Source organism: Branchiostoma lanceolatum, chromosome 17, assembly GCF_035083965.1.
Source record: "Branchiostoma lanceolatum isolate klBraLanc5 chromosome 17, klBraLanc5.hap2, whole genome shotgun sequence".
Lineage (NCBI taxonomy): Eukaryota > Metazoa > Chordata > Leptocardii > Amphioxiformes > Branchiostomatidae > Branchiostoma > Branchiostoma lanceolatum.
The window spans coordinates 13,379,950-13,399,605 of NC_089738.1; the positions used below are offsets into that span (position 1 = coordinate 13,379,950).

At 42.5% G+C, this 19,656-nt stretch overlaps 1 protein-coding gene across 1 annotated transcript; it reads left to right on the plus strand.

Annotated features, from left to right (window-relative positions):
* Window positions 1-438: 438 nt before the first annotated feature.
* LOC136422437 (uncharacterized) lies at window positions 439-16,838 on the plus strand. The gene is made up of 13 exons (XM_066410208.1): window positions 439-742; window positions 3,219-3,461; window positions 4,502-4,645; window positions 5,244-6,053; window positions 6,387-6,604; window positions 9,062-9,287; window positions 9,398-9,541; window positions 10,017-10,832; window positions 11,092-11,336; window positions 13,399-13,657; window positions 13,917-14,060; window positions 14,227-15,027; window positions 15,395-16,838. The coding sequence occupies exons 2-13, from the start codon at window positions 3,242-3,244 to the stop codon at window positions 15,649-15,651; spliced, it is 4,284 nt and encodes a 1,427-aa protein (XP_066266305.1). The 5' UTR covers window positions 439-742; window positions 3,219-3,241; the 3' UTR covers window positions 15,652-16,838.
* Window positions 16,839-19,656: the final 2,818 nt, after the last annotated feature.

The following is a 19,656-nucleotide window of genomic DNA, read 5'->3' on the forward strand; positions in this document are numbered from 1 at the left end:
GATGGGTGAGAGGTTAAATGAGGCATACTTTAAAGTTTCCTAGACCCGTTGTGTAACCATATATCTGCTGCTTTATAAATTTGGTAAACTGTGGGGCAGGGTCTACGTCCCTGTTTGCCTTTGTAGTTTTGAGGTCACACAGATTCCAAGCAGATGTGGAGGGGGGGGGGGGGCAAATCACCATGGCCATTGGGGGTCCAAAAATATGGAACACCGTTATCAAAAGTAGCCTGATTTAACCGCTCTTTTAGCAGCCACTCGTAACCGGTCTGCGGGGAGGGGCCATTACAGCCCTGGACAAATGGACCTTGCGTTATACCAAGGAGGTTATAACCTCCTTGGCTATACCAAGGACATTATAAATATAATGTCCTTGGTAAAGTTGTTGGGCAGGGTGCCTCGGCTGCCTGCAAATCAGTTCTTTTCCGGTAGGTGATGCTGTTGCACTGTGTTTGTTTCGTCAGCTGGCTAAGTTGAGGTCATCTGCAGGTCACCGACTGCGCCACGGCCACTGGCGCGTCTTTACTGATCTTTATTGTTATCAGTCAAAGTGTTCTGAGTGCCGTGATCCCTCTTGTTCAGTTCATCTTGTATCATACGATCTGGACGCCTTACAGCTTGACCTTCGCACTCGAATGTGGTGTGAAGAGACCAATGAAAGGAAGGGAAGACAAAGATTTCTCTGGCGGAAGCAAAAACCCTGCCGGAGTTTCACTTTCAGGGAACGTTACGAAGTTCGCAGGTAACGTCACTCCATTGCATTTAGGCTTCGTACACCGAAGGACATCCTTGTTACAGTGTATAGAATAGTTCTTTTCCCTACGGTATTCAGATCCATTTTGGCAATCTGTTGACACTCTGCTTTAGTGCTTACATTTGATTTGACCAAGGAGGTTAAAATAGGATTTAACCTCCTTGGTTCTACCAACCTGATGAAATTATTTTCGGTTATTGTAGCCGTAATTGATTAGTAAAGAGGTGTGTACTTTTTTTGGATATCAGGGTTTTGAATCACTCCTGGCTGTGTTGACCTTTGACCTTCTTCTTTCCGTTGATGCCCACAATCATTATTCTCCAAGCAGAGGTTGTAAACGGGTGGCCAACGTAAAAAAAAACCCGGCCACTACTACCCCCCGACCAAAACCTCTGCTTGGAGAATACACAATCATTACACTGATTATTCTGGCATAGTGTCTACTATTAAACTGGAAAAAAATAGATCAAAGCCAAGTTAGATGTAACGGTTATTTTAGTTAAGGTAACGGAGGGTGCTGCAACTTCGGCATACTCCCAACTTCGGTAGGATTTTTAATTGTCTCGTTCTGCAGAAGTGAGCCATCTTTTTTTTCAGCCACGGTGCTGAATAAAATCGTTAAGAACCCAACTTCATGCATAGAGCTGTCGTCTGAATAAAACAGGGATTTGTGTACAATTAACTGATTTTGTGCCACGAAGAAAATGTGGCGATAAAAATGTCTACGTTCGATGCAAGGACACTGTGAAGTGGCAACTCTTACATAAAACATATTCAACCGTCGTCATGCAAACTTACATGTTGTACACATGAGGCATAAAGCAAAACAAACACCAAAAAAACATGGGTCTTGGTTAGTTTATGTCGCGATTTAGCTTGTCTGAAATAACGAAATCAACCGCGGCTTCGAACGCCCTCCCCCTTTTACGTCACGGCCATTCCGTTGACCGCGATTCGAATGTGATACCTCGGCAAGGCATCTCTGCTACCGCTGTACATAAGTCAAGTCGGCTCCAAAACGGCAAACCTTATCAATCTAGCTTGACTAGTATACGTCGGATAAACTTGCATTTGATAAGTTCCCTGTGGCAGGTTTGCACTACGTGGTTCCACACAAGCAAACTCATTGATGTTGCAAACGTGTAACCTAACCCCGCATGTTAATTGAAATTGACAGGCCGCTTTGCTTTGATGTGGGCGGCACAGGTCGGAGATCTCTGAACGCATAAACACGAAGTTCATTGATGTAAATGGCGATTTCTCATTGCTTGCTAAAAAAAAATCCAGAAATTCTTGAATAGCGAGCTCTAAAAACAATTGATGATCGTGTTTAGAATATGTCATAACTTTGCACTGAATTGACCGGAAAAAACAAGGAAGATTTGCCGCGTACTTTCTGGTCACATGCGGTGCTGTGCCGAGTGCAAATGTCACGATTTCAGTTTGCAGCGTTACAATGCTTGCTCGCCAGTTTTGGACGTACTTGTGGCACATTTGCGCGTTCATGCTATGGGACCATTTGTATGATATGAAGTTTCTACTCTCATTGCCATACCAAAGAACGGATTGTCAACGTTGTCATGGCTTGGAACGCAACAAGCGGCGTAAACAGTCGCTTAGCCACAGCGCGCCCGGCATCGGTGAAGCCTTACGCACGGTCGAAAATCATTTACCAGAGGGAAGTTGAAGTTAGTTGACACGAAATTCTTCCTTCTGTTTACTTGAAATAGTACCAACGAATCAAAGAGATACAAAGATATTTTTATGCCGAAGTTACGGTACCCTAATCAGAATGGAACAATATGGAACGTTTTAATCAAAACAACATATTTCTGGATTTACCGACTGAGATCGATGGCGTAAATCGTGCACGGACGACGAAAAATCAACTCTACAACGGCAAATCCTCAAACACCACCACTCTAATTTATCATTAGTAAAAACGCAACACTTTTCAGACAACCGACACTGGTGCAATACGATGTCGAACTCATAGATTTACGTCCGAAGTTGCAGCACCCTCCGTTAGCAGAACACAGTATTTCGCCTATGGGGATTGACATGGTTAAGGACCCCAAAGTGAGAAGGTTCGATGCTTCAATATTTATAGCAGGGTGCACAATGAAATTAGAAGAATTTGTTTGACTTCAAGGTATGATCTACAAAATATGTGAAAATTGAAGGTTGGTTGGTTGGTTGGTTGGTTGGTGTCAGTGGGTTGGTGTTGGTTGGTTGGTTGGTTGGTTGGTTGGTTGGTTGGTTGGTTGGTTGGCTGGCTGAACTCAACACAGTATGCATGCACCGCATACGCAATATCATGTAAATGTGTCGACTGCCCCCTAAATTACTAACATTTCTACAACCTGGAATATGAGGGTAACAACGATGTAGATGCAGATATGGCCTATTGATTGATATTGAGTGATTGATTTATTCTTTGATTGATCAATTTTGATTTCTGCAGGGGGCTGCTGGCATCTTTGAGAAATGGCTAGCAGGAGTCAGAAGGTGCAGTACCGGGACCAGCCTCCAGATGGCGGTTGGGGTTGGATGGTGGTGTTCAGCAGTTTCCTGGTCCACGTTGTCGTGGTGGGGTCCATAAAGTCCTTCGGGGTGTTCTACGCCGCGTTCCGAGACGTGTTTGACGAGGGCGCTGGAGACACCGCCTTTATCAACTCAACGCTGGTGGGAATGATGTTGATTTGCTGTGAGAAAGAATTCAAATCTTTAACCTTCTCCCTGCTGCCTAACTCTGTAACCAATAGAGAATGGGCTGCCGAATGGCTACTTTAGTGTGCTAAAGGTTAAGTTCTCTGGAGCTGTTCATATTAGAGCAGTAACAGTTATTGTATCATATCATTTCATCATATCATAGTGTTCGAATAAGAGTCAGTATTTTGCCAATAAGGTCCTAGTGTTACGCCAAAAATAATTACTCAAGCAACTGGATAAAGTTTTGAAACAGTCAGACGTTTCAGACAGCATCCACTGTCTTTCGTCAGTGACTAGTGTTGTTAATTTTATTTCTGGATTAGAAGTTCGTAATAAATCAAATCCAAGCCTACACCTTAAAAGGTGCTGAACCCTAAGTTATAAACTAGGATACAAGGGAAATTGATCAACACCTTTAGCCACCATATATCTTGAAAAGAGAACAGTTATCCCCTGGATAGACCCTAACCTTGATACTTTGAGATGTGCTTGAGATGTCCTCAAAGATGGGACCTATGGCTTTATGCCCCGTCCTTGTAGACGCCCCTAACCAAACTTAGGTACTCATTTTCACCTGATAGGGATTCGAATCCAGAACTTTCAGCTTGAATTCTAAGTCAACATCCCAAATCACCATAGCCTGGGTAACATTCTCCATAGTAACTGCTGGCTTAGTCTGTATAATGCAAACTACAGCTGTCCCAGGGTTTTATGTCCACTGCCAGGCTGGCTGGTTACGGGCGGCTACTATAAGCCTAATTAAATCAGGCTACCGCTGGCTCATTCCTTTTGCTTGCTAATCTCTGTGGTTAGCAAGCGAAAAGATTGAGCCAGCGGTAAAATTTACTATTGAGAATGGTACCCAGCCTGAGTACCAGCCTCCGTAGTGACTGCTGGCTCAAAAAAAATTCGCTTGCTAACTTTCTTGAGCCAGCGGTCACTACGGAGGTTGGTACTCGGGCTAACCCAGGCTAGAAACATCATGCACCATATGCCACCTGGAGTTAAACTTCCTGCCTGTTTTATTTACTACAGCTCCCATAGCCAGCGCGCTGAGTAAGCTGACCAGCTGTCGCGTGATGGTGTTTACCGGAGGAGTGCTGGCAGCCGTCGGGTTCGTCATCAGCTCGTTCGCGACCAGCGTGATGTACCTACTGGTCAGCCTGGGAATTTTCACAGGTAAAACAAGATTTCTAAGTTCCGGAATATACTTAGTTGTTATACTTTCGGGTGTCCTGTATGTCTTGTTTGATTGTAGTTCATTAATCATGCAAATAAGGTTTTGATTACTAGTAATATTACATGTGTCTATTGATCACTTTCTGTCCATTCCATTCCATATTGTTTCATTTTGTTCCATTTCGTTCCATTTCATTCTGTTTTGTTCCTCGGGACACGATTTTAAAAGCTAATGATACATTTGCTTGATAGTTTCAATTTGCATGAGAAAGACAGTTCAGTAGGACATACAATATGTCTCTCAGAACTAATACTGACAGTACTCAGATTTTGCCTTATTACTACTGTTTTATTTATTTATTTATTTATTTGTTTGGCATGCATTGTATTTACATGCCAGGGTTGCCCAACTAGCTTAAGCTATTACAAAGGGCAACCCTGGGAGAAAAAAAATACTTATTCATATTAATGAGATTAGTTCCTTAAAATTGTTAGATATAAGCATAGCATTAGCAATGCAAATAACTTGCCATACATTGTACCTGTTACAATCGCCATGCAATTTAATTCTTCTTCTTCTTTTATCATCTGTTTTCAGGGTTCGCAATGTCGTTGATTTACTCGCCATGTCTGACAATGGTAGGGCGTTACTTCGACAAGAGGAGAGCGACAGCGAACGGAATCGGATTGTCGGGGAATGGGGTGGGAATGTTCGCCCTGTCACCTCTGTATCAAGTCCTGATTGACGAGTTTAGTTATCGAGGTGCGCTGCTAATAATCGCCGGCATCACTCTGCACGGGTGCATCTGTGGGGCCTTACTGAGGCCGATACATCTCAGGGAAGACCAGGAACACAAAGCTGTTCTGGACCAGAAGAAGCAAAACATGGTAGAAAATTCGCAGTCTTCATGCAGAATGACTGCTAGCAAGGTCTTACACATTTTTGATGTGTCGCTTTTGACGGACGTTCCCTTTGCGTTGTTTACTTTCTCTCATTTCGGTACGGTGCTCGGTTACTCCATCGTATTTGTTCACATGGCGAAACACGCGCAAAACATCGGAGTTGGCAAAACCGAGGCATCATTTTTGATCTCGGTGATGGGGATTACCGAGTTTGTATTCCGGCTGATTGGAGGCTGGTTCGCAGACTTAGGAGTCATCAGTAGACTCCACGTCTATATGATAGGAGTGGCTGGGGTGGGCGTGTGCAATCTATTCGTGCCTTTCTGTTCGTCGTATGCCTCCCTTGTTGTGTACATGGCCTTCTACGGGCTGTTCTCCGGAGTGTTCCACGCCCTGATCACGGTGTTGGTCCGAGAGTACACGGGAGTGGCCCGACTGTCCAGTGGAATCGGATGGACCTTCTTAGGAGGAGGAGTGGCTTATCTACTGGGCTCACCTATCGCAGGTATGGCAGCTTTTCACATATTTAGTTTCTTGCTTTTTTAAAAATCCATACTTAATAAGGCATTCATCATTCCCATCAGACATAACTTATGAGTCTGCATGGGGGGGGGGGGCACTATTCAATACTGGATTATGAATGGTTCATTTCTTTGTTAGTGTGTTATGAAATTTTACAAACCTTGTTTGGTTTTGAATTTACAAAAATGTGTTGCTAAGTATTTTAGAAACTAACCTTAGCTAATCTGCTGTTGAGTAACCCTTTAAGATTTCTACTTATAGCTAAAATTTTCCCAGTGTTTCCTGACTACAAATTTGTTCTTGCCTCACAATCCAGGCTGGCTGTACGATGTCACGGGGAACTACAACGTCTCGTTCTACTGCTCAGGCGCCATGGTCCTCGCGTCTCTCAGCATTCTCTTTTTTGAGAAGTGTGCCAAACACGACGGGCCTGACGGAGATACCACGGAAGACGATTCTACAACACAAGACATAAGTAGAGAAAGTATAGAGGGAACGGTAACAGAGCCAATGCTCACAGAGAGGGAGACAACAGTATAGCATTCTCACTTGTATCTTGTGCAATTGCGATATGGACATTGTGAAAGAGAATGTCATATTGTTGTATAAAGATATGGAAAATGTCGTCTCAAATGCCTTTCCATATGGTAGTATCATCATCATCATCAGTCGACGTGCTTACGCACTGTGGAGGTTATTTATGGGGTGACATACTCTTTCGTTGGCAACTATTTAATTGGCAAGTAGATACTGGGATAAGGACACTGTGGTATATCATTTCCCATCTATCAAAAGCAGCAGAATTTCCGGTGGGGGGGAGTGGGTTAAAGCTAAAAAGCATTGTATGCACAGATTTGTAAATTGTCTTTTAGTAATCTTACTAATTTTTCATTAAAAAAACTTAATCTTGAATATCTACCTCTAATTCTTGTCCAAACCAGTGGATATATTAGTACAATTAATTATATGAAGAAGTACAATTATGCTACTGCATTTGTAGAGAATATTTCTTGTTTCGAATGTTTAAAACTCAGAAGCCATATGTTTCTTTCCGTTAGATTTTACAAATAAATAAAAAAATGTGTGCACAGGAAGTACATATCAGGAAACATACTGTGTAGAAACAAGGTTTTATGAAAGCAAGAAAGTGTTATTCTTGAATTTTTGCGGTGGTTTTATGTTAGCGGTTTTTGCGGTGACCACTTCGCTGCAAACATAAAACCTTTGTTTTCATTACTGTGCAGTATAAGATGGTTTAAATATGACTACAGCGCTATCATGAACTTAAAACCTGCAAAATTAAATCACCACAAACTTTAAGAAGGCACTAACAGTACCCTTGTAAGAAATAGAATACAACATATCAGCTACTAGTAATCATGATTAAGATTTGTAAGGCAAATACTGTGTAAAACCAAAGTGGCGGCCTTAAAGCTAAGCAACTGTATGCTCAAAAATATTTTTCTGACAGTATTAAGAATGGCAAGTACCTATGTCTACCATTGCAATAAAAGTATTTGAATTTTTTATTGGTAACCATGTCTTGTATATAGTGTTTTATCTCCCAACTTGCTAGACGAGAGATTAACAATAAATGACTGAACTGTCTTCAAGGATGACGAGGTGGCCTTGTGGTTAGGGTTGTTGACCTAAATCTAAAGGTTCTGGGTTCGAATCCCTAGCAGGCCCGAATGCCGTACGTGTTTACACCAAATTCCTCACTCTACTCGTGTGAAAATGAGTACCTAGCTTCGGTTGGGGACGTCCTCTTGGATGATACTTAACGCCGGAAGTCCCCAGTTTGACGACAGCTACACCTCAAGCATGTTAAAGAACCCACCACACGTATCGAAAAGAGGGGGGGGGGTTCTCGGTATGAGTGGATCAAACCTTATAGTCTGGTCTTACGCAGTTTGTACGTACGGTACAAAACCTTTGTGTTACGCCTAAAGGCGGGTTACTGTTTCTGAAAACAAACAAAATCCATGTCACTTTTAAAACCGGGTCACTATTCATTAGTGCCTCTTAACGATGACAAATACCAAACTTTAACCACTTAACACATTTACAGCCAACTAATAGTCAAGGTTTCCCTCTAACCTTTGCCACTAATGGTTTTGTCTTGGGCGACCTTGTTTGATTGACTCACAGCTAACAAGACTTGGAATGTAGAAAAACTTGTTATGGCCAGGTTAGCAAGGGGTCACCTGAGGCAATCTGAGAAACTTTAACCTTTGACTGGGTGTTACGTTTGTAGAAAGATAGGGTGCACAAAAAAGTCTGTGAAACAATTGGAGTGCTGACGACCCGGATCTTGAGACATATTTTCACGTCACAGGACGAGAACGACTCAGAGATTAGTCTATCAGAGTCATACGCCGGACGTTTACCTTGAAGAGTTAAACACTCGGAGATTTAAGACGATCGTACGTACGTCGGTAGTGGAGGGAAGAGTACGTATATGACCTTGGAAGGTAAGACAAATGTTTTTTTGGGAATTGTTATTCTTAACAGAAATCATCGCTGAATTTCTGATACATTTTGTACAACTGAATAGATAGCCCTTGTCCCATATAGCCGACCATGGCCATCCGACCGTCTCCAGACCATGCTTGGGGGCAAGTCGTGAGCAAGGTCATCTGTGGTTGGGAGTTGGAAGGCGAGGTTACCCACAAGTCTTTAAAAGTTGTCTGCGTCAGCCTAGCATGCGACTTTAAATTTGAAAAATGAAATTCCGGAAAGCCATATTCTGCTTGGATGCGATCAGAGGAGCGTTATTATATATGTAGCAAGTGGCAGGGCAGGGGCTGGTCACCATATTTATGAATGTATGTGAATAAGAATAAACAGAGCAGTAGTTTGTTAGGCTAGACCATGCGAGTTTAAACAGTATGTCTTTGCCTACAAATTTTACCTTTCTAGTTTAGCTACGTATTGATATAGTATTTTCTTTTTCACATAGAAAGAGGTGTCAAAGACGTTGTGTGCTAGCTATATCATCTCGAAGATATGCCAAAAGTACGGTCCGTCGACAAACCACCTGATGGCGGGTGGGGTTGGGTGGTGGTCATCAGCACCTTCTTCGTGAACATGTTGGTGATTGGCAACATGAAGTCCTTCGGAGTTTTCTACACAGAGTTCCGAGAAGTTTTCCAGGAGAGTGCCGGGGTCACGTCCTTCATCAGTTCTATCCTAGGGGCTGCTGTCTTGATGTTTTGTGAGTATACAACATACACCGGCGGAGTATCAAAGCTTACTGATTTAAGGTCATTTTCACGATTTTAACCGTTGAATGTTTGGAAGATGATTTCATGAATCAAATTACAGCTGCCATTGCCGGTGCCCTGAGCAACCTGACCAGCTGCCGTACTGTCATCATCGCAGGAGGCGTCATTTCTGCCGTGGGACTTGTCGTCAGCTTCTTCGCACAGACGATGATACACCTGTTCTTCAGCGTTGGCATCTTAACAGGTCAGTGACTGTTTGTCTCGATTCATTTCTGATAACACTGCAAAGGCAAAGCATACATTTTGTTTCGTTTTCAATGAGCAAAGCTTTAAGTTATTTTTCCCGCTCATCTTATTTGAATATTATTATAAAGATATATGTCTTCTTCAGCTGTCTGACCCAATCGCTGCGGACACGTGACTTTCTACAAGTGTGACGTCATCAATGGGTCAGATGTTGTCGGAAGTCGATATCGCCCCTCGTCTCGGCTGAGAGAAGAATGATTCGCCCTGATGTATCTTCTTCTGACAACATTTGAACCATTGCCCACGTCACACGTGCAAAATTAATGTCACTTTTCCACGACGATTGTGTCAGGCAACTGGAGAAGCCTGAGCGAGTCAGTTGAAACTTCGTTGAATGCTAATCAGTTGAATATAGCTTTGCGAGGTTGAATATTGCTCTGCCAAAGACTTGCTCTTCGTTATATTCTCTTCAGGATTTGGGTTCTCCCTGATGTACTCCCCAAGCCTGGCTATGATTGGACGCTACTTTGACAGGCGGCATGCCACAGCCAATGGAATCGGAGTATGTGGAACCGGGATCGGCATATTCGTCTTTCCTCTACTGTACCGGTTCCTCATAGATGAATTCGGGTGGAGAGGGGCCTTATTGGTTGCCGCCGGTATACCCTTGCATGGCTGTGTCTGTGGTGCCCTTATGAGACCAATTCATCTTAAAGAGGATCGAAAGGAAGAAAAGAGTAACATCCAACCCCGGGGTATACATAGTACTGAAACAGAACCAAAGAAAAAACTACTCCATTTCTGTGAGAAAATCATGGAAGCGTTTGACATGACCCTATTGAAACACCGCCCTTTCTTCCTTTATTGTGTGTCAACATTTGGAACTTCGCTGGGCAACACCATGATTTTTGTACACCTTGTAGCCCATGCTCAAAATATTGGAGTGGAGAAGACTCCAGCCGCTTTTCTACTGTCAGTTTTGGGCATCTCAGAGGCGGTGTCAAGGCCGTTACACGGGTGGCTGTCGGACAGAATACACATCAGTAAGGTCTACTATTACATGATTGGCAATACCGGACTGGCCATACTTAACATCGCCATACCGTTCGGGAGAACCTACACGGACCTTGTAGCGTGCATGGTGTTCTATGGCTTGTTCTCGGCCAGTTTTAGCGCACTTATAGCTGTAATGGTGCGGATATACAGCAGTGCTTCCAGGATCTCCAGTGGGCTGGGGTGGGCGCTTGTTTTCGAAGGGACGGGCTACCTACTTGGGCCACCTGTTGCAGGTACGCATAGAGTTATCATTTGTCTCTTTTCCTTTATTTACACTCTCTAGTGTCAGTTACATTGTTCATATAGGTAAAGCGGTATGTCGTGAGCAAAGAAAAGACCTCATATAGGTAAATACATAGAGAACTCATTTTTTTCGAACGGCTACAAATTAGCGGCTATATGTGTAGAACACGGCGCAATTCAACTCGACCACATCTGTACACAACACACATCTGTATGTTTAGATTAATTTTGTCCTTCGCCCAATGGCAGGTTGGCTGTATGACGCAACAGGCGACTACGACATGTCTTTCTACGCAGCTGGCATCTTCGTCTTTCTGTCTGTGGTCGTGCTTTTCCTCATTCCCTGTTCAACAACAAGAAGGTCATTATCACTTGGTTCTGGCAGCGGTGAGCATAACCAGAACGGAATTAGGACAGTCGCCTTTAGAGATCTGGGGCAGGATGGTAGAAAAACAAGCAGGACTGACCCAGGCCATGGCAACCCTGGTTTCCAGGCATGATGGCGTATATTATTGGTGTGTATCAGTGGAAACTACCAGTGGACTAGCTCCTTGAAGTAGTGCTTGCACTACTGTGTGGCCCAAGGGCTGTACATATAGAAGAAAAGAGATAGACACCACCATATACACCTTGGTGTGAGGCGGGTTTGCACAACCGTCAAAATGGCATTAGGTACAGACAAATAAGATTATAATCTTATGCATTACCACCAGTGGGAGAATATGCACGTGTCTAGCGTTAGAAGACGTAAAACAATAGCTATCAGCTGGTGGAGATACAGTCACTTGTATCGTTTTGATGTACGTTGATTAGGATGAGGAAACAACAAGTTATCATTAGCCTTTGTTCATTCATGATGATATCACGAAAGCTAGAAGGTGAAAGAAAGGACTTATGTCAATGAAAACATAACAGGAACGTTACTTGGTCCTTTCTATTGTAGAAGCAATTAATACTCGTGGAATGTAATGGGTTTGAAAATTTGATATCATAACTATGCAGTTCAAAAGCCACTGACAGACAATACTTTTTGTTAAGTCTCAAGTGCTTTCATTTACAATGTGTGAACCCCGTGCGTTTCACCTCAGTGAGTGTGTTTTTCTTTTCGTATTTGGTCGAGTGGAAAGATGTACATATATCATGTATGCACCGCTGGTTGTTTGCTTTATCAGGTGTTTACTTTCTGAAATATATGTATACATGTCTGTACTTCTTCAAGTTATATATAGTAGTAAGTGTCACGTAAAAGTTTTGGAACATTCCAGCTGGCACATAGCATAAAGCTTGGCAGTGCATTAAGAAAAACAAGAACCAAAAGATAACAGAGCGGTGAAAAGTGCCTTATTGGACCTTGAAAGGCGTCTGGAATTTATGACGTGTTCCAAATGAAGTCAACTGTAGCCCCCAGAAAGGATATCTAGAATTCACATCACGTAGATTTGTATGTGCGGACTGTGCGGGTTGTGTGAAAGGTGAGTTGGTTGCACAGTTCATGTTTGCCAAACAACGTGTGAAAGTTTACATTTCTAAACCGTTGATATCAGTCATCTTGCTGCTAGCGCTGAGAATATGTGTTTTCTTAGGTGCCACATTTACATGGTCTGAAAACAAATTGTCAATTTGTCCTTAGAATTAATCCATTCCGTTGTGACAACGTCGTCAGTAACTGATTTTACCTAACTTTTCTATGTCTTTTAGAAGTCTACATTTGATGTTCCTAGAAGGACAAATTAAGATTAATGGCATAATTCCACCCGTACCAAGAGTATAAGAACGCGGGTCATGACACAGAAGATACCGTAGGGGTCACTGTATGTCAACAGGGGCAAAAGTGTAGAAAACTGCTAGTCAAACAATGCGAGGCTTGTAGCAGGGCAAAGTCGTAAGCTTTGCAAGAAGTTGGTGTATCTTGTTTTCACCTTACTTTCAAAGAGATAGTCTATTTACAGGCCCCTCCCCATAGGAAAAGACAGTTGTTTACTGAACAGGCACACAAAAACAGCGTTTACGAGCACTCAATCATCACGATGTTGTCACAAAAGGGGCGTTCGAGGGGACGTAAGTCACATCGGTTGATCTCTATGTCTGTGGATCAGCACAGTTATGGACTCGATAGAGAACATTTAGGCCTGGGTAATGAAGTGTGTTCTACAAAGTTGAGTTCATTATCATGTACAAAATGTCATTGTCTCACAACGTTTTTGTACAGCACAAGGTATGTCAGCCTGAAACACTTCATGCGAGTCATTCGAGAGGTCACAGTGGCAGGCATTGTAAAACCGGTTTTTGGAAAGGCTGCTGCGAATATTTAAAAGGGTAAACGGACGCGCGCACACAACCAAATCCTCAGCTCGTTGTCCTCAACTGAGGTCAAGCAGTCCTGGTATTTGTTACGTTTGATAATAAAATTGATTCATCAACCATTATTTTGATCTGTCACCAACTACCATCGGGGCTACTGCCGAGTCAACACCATTCTCGCATCTTAATTAAATATACATATACATATACAGTACATATTTGATATATTTTCCTCTCGGCGCTCAGGTGGTTTAAATCAGAGAAGAGCATCTGACGAGCATTACACTGCACCATCGTCTGGATGGGATGGCAAAGATGCAGTTAACGGAAAAGCCACCAGATGGGGGATGGCGTTGGGTGATTGTGGCCAGCACATTTCTCCTACACGTTGTCGTGGTCGGTTCCTTAAAGTCCTTCGGAGTGTTCTACACAGAGTTCCGGGAGGTTTTCCAGGAGAGTGCCGGAGTGACTTCCTTCATCAGTTCTATCTTAGGGGCTGCTCTGTTGATGTGTTGTGAGTATACAACCGTTTTGAAACTTGTAGATTGGTGCATGTTGTTCTGACAAGGTTATGAGCGATAATTTGCCAATTCTGAATTGTTGATAACCTTCACGCTTTCCTATGATGTTGATCACTGCACTCAAAGTGAAGATGATGATGAACAAAGTTGGCATCATTGATTATCGTCTTGACTCCTGGTACAACGTTTTTAGAATGGATTAAAACATAAAACATACAATAGGACGAATGACGATGGTGCTTTACATTCCAGCTCCTTTTGCCGGTGCCCTGAGCAATCTGACCAGCTGCCGTGCCGTGATCATCGGAGGAGGCGTCATTTCTGCCGTGGGACTTGTTGTCAGCTTCTTCGCACAGACAATGATACACCTGTTCTTCAGCGTGGGCCTCCTGACGGGTTGGTTTTTTCTATCTCGGTATTTCTTCGTCAACATTACTGCGGTAAAGGATAGATTTGGTTTTGTTTTCAGTGATCACGGGCTCTAGCAAAGCTGTTAAATTTTCTTATCCATCGCTGAAATTTTCTTCTGCGAATGATTTGCATATCGTTATATCCTCTCCAGGATTTGGGTTCTCCCTGATGTACTCCCCAGGCCTGGCTATGATTGGACGCTACTTTGACAAGCGGCACGCCACAGCCAATGGAATAGGAGGATGTGGAGCCGGCATCGGCACCTTCGCTTTTCCTCCACTCTTCCAGTTTCTCATAGATGAATTCGGGTGGAGAGGGGCCTTGTTGGTTGCCGCCAGCATACCATTGCATGGCTGTGTCTGTGGTGCCCTAATGAGACCAATTCATCCTAAAGAAGATCATAAGGAAGAAAATGTCAATATTGAACCCCAGGGTAGTACAGACAAACAAGAGCTCGTTACTTTCTTTGATAAAATCATGGAAGCGTTCGACGTGACCTTACTGAAGCACCGCCCTTTCCTCCTTTATTGTGTGTCGTTATTCGGCACTTCGCTGGGCAGCTCCATGATTTTTGTACACATTGCAGCCCATGCTCAAAATACTGGAGTGGAGAAGACTCCAGCTGCTTTTCTACTGTCAGTTTTGGGCATCTCAGAGGCGGTGTCAAGGCCGTTACACGGGTGGCTGTCGGACAGAATACACATCAGTAAGGTCTACTATTACATGATTGGCAATACCGGACTAGCCATACTTAACATCGCCATACCGTTCGGGAGAACCTACACGGACCTTGTAGCGTGCATGGTGTTCTACGGCTTGTTCTCGGGAAGTTTCAATGCGCTGTTAGCTGTAATGGTGCGGATATACAGCAGTGCTTCCAGGATCTCCAGTGGGCTGGGTTGGGCGCTTGTCTTCGAAGGGACGGGCTACCTACTTGGGCCACCTGTTGCAGGTACGCATAGCGGAGAATCACTTATCCATTTGTCTTTATTTAAACTCTCAAGTGTCCATTACATGATAGTTGAAGCGATACGTCGTTAGTAAAAAGATAATACTAGGTAACTGCATAGAGAGCCGTTTTTATTTCCAACGGCTTGTATTGCCTGTGCAAATTCCAAATTTTCGCCTTAAATGCATGTAGCTTTACCGTTTTTGTGCAAAAATGGACATATATAGCCACAACCTTGCAATCTTACCTCGATTCCATTGTTACCAAGTTTACCCCGGTTTCTATAAACCCCTTTAGCCATCGAACTTCGAGACAGTACATGTTGAACAGACAATAAATGTCGACTGTTTTGTCGTTCATCTCCTGGCAGGTTGGCTGTATGACGCAACAGGCGACTACGACATGTCTTTCTACGCGGCTGGCATCTTCGTTTTTCTGTCCGTGGTCGTGCTGTTTCTCATTCCCTGTTCAACAACAAGAAGGTCATTATCACTTGGATCTGGCAGCAGCGAGTCCAACCAGAACGGAATTGAGACAGTCGCCTTCAGAAATCTGGGGCGGAATGGAAAAGGAATTCGTAGGAGTGACTCAGTTTCAGGCCACAGAAACCCCGTTTTTCAGGCATGATGGGTATATTTGCAATATAGTTAGCCTGACTAAATCGTGCTCCTAGCGGCTCTTGGGGTAGGGGTCATTAACCTCCGCCAGCAGCGAGAGCGTGTAAACACAGGCTATGGTATGCAAAGGTGTATATCATTGTGTTGAATTTGTACTGTATTGTGTGTATGTATTCTAGAGTTGTTCAGTTTCCTGTTTTTTCTTGGGGGTTGTTAGACTGCATCCCACTGGAAGAATTTTAAATTATTGACTATGCGTTGCTATGGCATCTATCCACTCGTCCGATTGGAAGAGCAGTATTGTACATCCATATCAGTAATGCGCCACTGACGACGTGCCCTTCTGTTTGTCCTTGAAGCACTGTAGAGTGTATTGTAGAGTTGTCCAGTTTCCTGTGCCTTTTGTGGGGGTTGTTAGACTACATCCTACTGGAAGAATTGTAATTATTGATTATGAGTTGCTATGGCATCTTTCCACTCGTTTGAAAGAGCAGTATTGTACATTCATATCAGCATTGCGCCACTGACGACGTGCCCTTCTGTTTGTCCTTGAAGCACTGTAGAGTGTATTCTAGAGTTGTCCAGTTACCTGTGCCTTTTGTGGGGGTTGTTAGACTGCATCCTACTGGAAGAATTTCAATGATTGATTATGCGTTGCTATGTCATCTTCCAACTCATTTGGAAGAGCACTTAGAGCAGTACTATATATATATTAATATCAGTAATGCGCCACTGACGACGTGCCCTTCTGTTTGTCCTTGAAGCACTGTAGAGTGTATTTTAGAGTTGTCCAGTTTCCTGTGCCTTTCGTGGGGGTTGTTAGACTGCATCCTACTGGAAGAATTGCAATTATTGATTATGAGTTGCTATGGCATCTTTCCACTCGTTTGAAAGAGCAGTATTGTACATTCATATCAGCATTGCGCCACTGACGACGTGCCCTTCTGTTTGTCCTTGAAGCACTGTAGAGTGTATTCTAGAGTTGTCCAGTTACCTGTGCCTTTTGTGGGGATTGTTAGACTGCATCCTACTGGAAGAATTTCAATGATTGATTATGCGTTGCTATGGCATCTTCCAACTCATTTGGAAGAGCACTTAGAGCAGTACTATATATATACATCAATATCAGTAATGCGCCACTGACGACGTGCCCTTCTGTTTGTTTTTGAAGCGCTGTATTTTGAGTTCTTAAGTTGTTAGATTTCCTGTGTCTTTCTAGGGGGTTGTTAGACTGCATTTCACACACAAAATTCTGTTAGATTGGAATAACTTGCGAAAAGAAAAGCCGTCTACTGTAGGTGTCTGCGAGACATACAACATTTCTGTAACGACGCAGTCAAGGTAACGTTGCCTCAGCTCTATCGGCGGACACCGACAAACCACCCGCCCGGTCGGGCGCGGGTGGGCGAGATGGGACGGCAACTTGTCACGGCTGGAATCGTCTGCTGGCTGCTGTGTGCCACAGGTAGGGGCTATACCTATGTCTAGGCTCAACTTTTATTAATTTTATTATTTTTTTTTACCAAAGTACTTTATTTCAATATACAATTCATAAAATGTACAAAATGTATATACAATGTATTACATGATGGTTAGGTATATCAGCTCACCCCATTTTTCCATTGCTTTTGTGCGGGACAGTTTATACTACGTTGTTAGCACATTTTCAAAGTCGCTGTAGAAAATTGGAAAACAGTCTATCTCATTATACCAGTCTTTTTCTTTATTTCTAACGGATCGAGACATATAAACAGAGGGGTTCTTATTGAAATGGGTTTACAATTGAAATGGCAATATTTTTCAAAAGACAGACATGTTGCGATTGTTTTCTCTGTGTCACAGATACTCAATGCACTTTTTAAGAGTGTTGAAACTTTTTCAATTAATACAGGTGATGAGTTCAGATTCAGTACATTGTAGAAAGTACAATAAATACATACATAAGTACATAAAATAAGGATCTGTTGATTCATAACTGTTGACGCTGTTCCAGGCTGTGCGTCTATCTTGGCTAACGTTACTCACAGCCGTGTACGTTTTTCCAAGGACATATATTGTATGATGTCCTTGGTTTTTCCAAATTGAATTGCGTTATCTAGTGACTTGGGTGGATTAAACAACCTTATTCTTTTTGTAAGCTTGATAACGTGGTCTTATGATTGGCACTGGTTTATGCTAGGGTCACATTTCCAATCCGGGGCCCGACCGGGCTGTTTAAGAAAACAAAGAATAAAAGCTACATATCAAGAATATACATAACGTATGGTAAGGAATAATTTTTTTAAAGTTTTGTGTCTTTTGTTGTCTTCTTTATCATAGTTTTCGTTCCCACAAGCTGCCCGGCCGGGCCCCGGATTGGAAATGTGACCCTAGCATAAGTGACGATGATGACGTTCCAGCTGAAACTGACGTGTATTCTTATGATTGTGTCTATTGTGTTTGTAGTGTGTACATCTAAGCCTGTATCATTTGCTGATGTCTTATCTGCATGTAAATGCATATTTTGATACCTGGTTATACGTTGTAATAGGAAAACCTTGTATATCTTACCGGCCTCATGAAGAAATCGACAATTTCCAGTTGCTTGAGTAACTGTTTTGGGCGTATCTACCCTATTGCAATTACCACTGGAAAATAAACATTGTTGCGTGACATTATTTGTTTGCCCCACCCACTATTTCTGCTAGTCAAGGACGGACGTATTCATAACTGCACGTAGCCACTATCGGCGAGAGGCCCTCTGACGCCGTCAGTGCCTGGTCGCTGTATTTTCTGCATGAAAGCGTACACGTCCGACCTTCTGTAGTGCCGTTATTACCTATAATTATTACTGGATCCTTATTTCTTTTTGATTGTTTTCTGTCATTTCCTTGTATTTCTAATGTATGAACTGTGTTCTTACCTAATGTAATTGTTTTACATTTGATATTGATACTTATGTTTTTAAAGAAAAGGATTTTGTTCCATCCTAAATAGATAAATGTGACTATAGAAATGATGCAATTCATGTGCCACTTGCAGACTTTAAAGCATTGGTGAATCATCACCTTCGCCAAGAAGGTTATGCATAGGGTAGCGTTTGTGTGTATGTGTGTGTGTAGTGGACCAGCATAACTCTAGAATGCCTGAATGGATTGTCTTGGTATTTGGTATGTTGGTAGGTTTGATCTGAAAACGGTTAGATTTTGGGCCCCCTAGCGGCCTCTTACTGCAGCGGGACTTCCTGTTGTGATATCTCGTGTTCTGGACATGCTATGGAACTGATTTCTTAGTGGCAGATAGCTCTTTGGACAGAGAGTAAGTGATATGGGTTTGGACCCCCTAGCTGTTTTTTTTGAACTGCAGGAGCAGGTTTTACTTAAGACTTTGAAAGCGAATAACTCAAGAAGGGCTTGGTTAATGGTCATGATTTTTGGTGAGTAGATAGCTTGAGTGATGATTGACATGATTAGATACTTATCATGCAAATCAGTATCTAATTTGCATAACTTATGAGGAAAGTTTATACATCTCTCAAATTCCATGTTAGGACTCTCATACATGTGCCATATGTAACAGGAATAAAGAATTACTAATTGATATCAACTATGCTAATGAAGACCTCATTTAATTAGCATAATTTGAGAAATGATGCACTTGATGGATGGTCATGATTATTGATATGTAGATAGTTTACGTGATGCTTTGTATGATTAGACGATAATTATGCTAATCAGATTCTAATTTTCATAATTACGGAGGCAATTTTACAAACCCGATGTGTTCCATGATATGAATTTTCAAATATTTGACACTTGTAACTGAGGAAGAGAGGAATGTTGATACCGGTTGATAGAATTCATGCAACTGTATGCATAATTTGCATAATTAATGAGGAACTACTATAATTCCATACTGGTAAATGATGGCAATTTCATACTTGTGGCATTTGGAAGTAATGTGAATGTGAACATCATCGAATCAAATTATGCTAATAAGGATCTTATTTGCAAAATTGATGATAAATATTAGCATA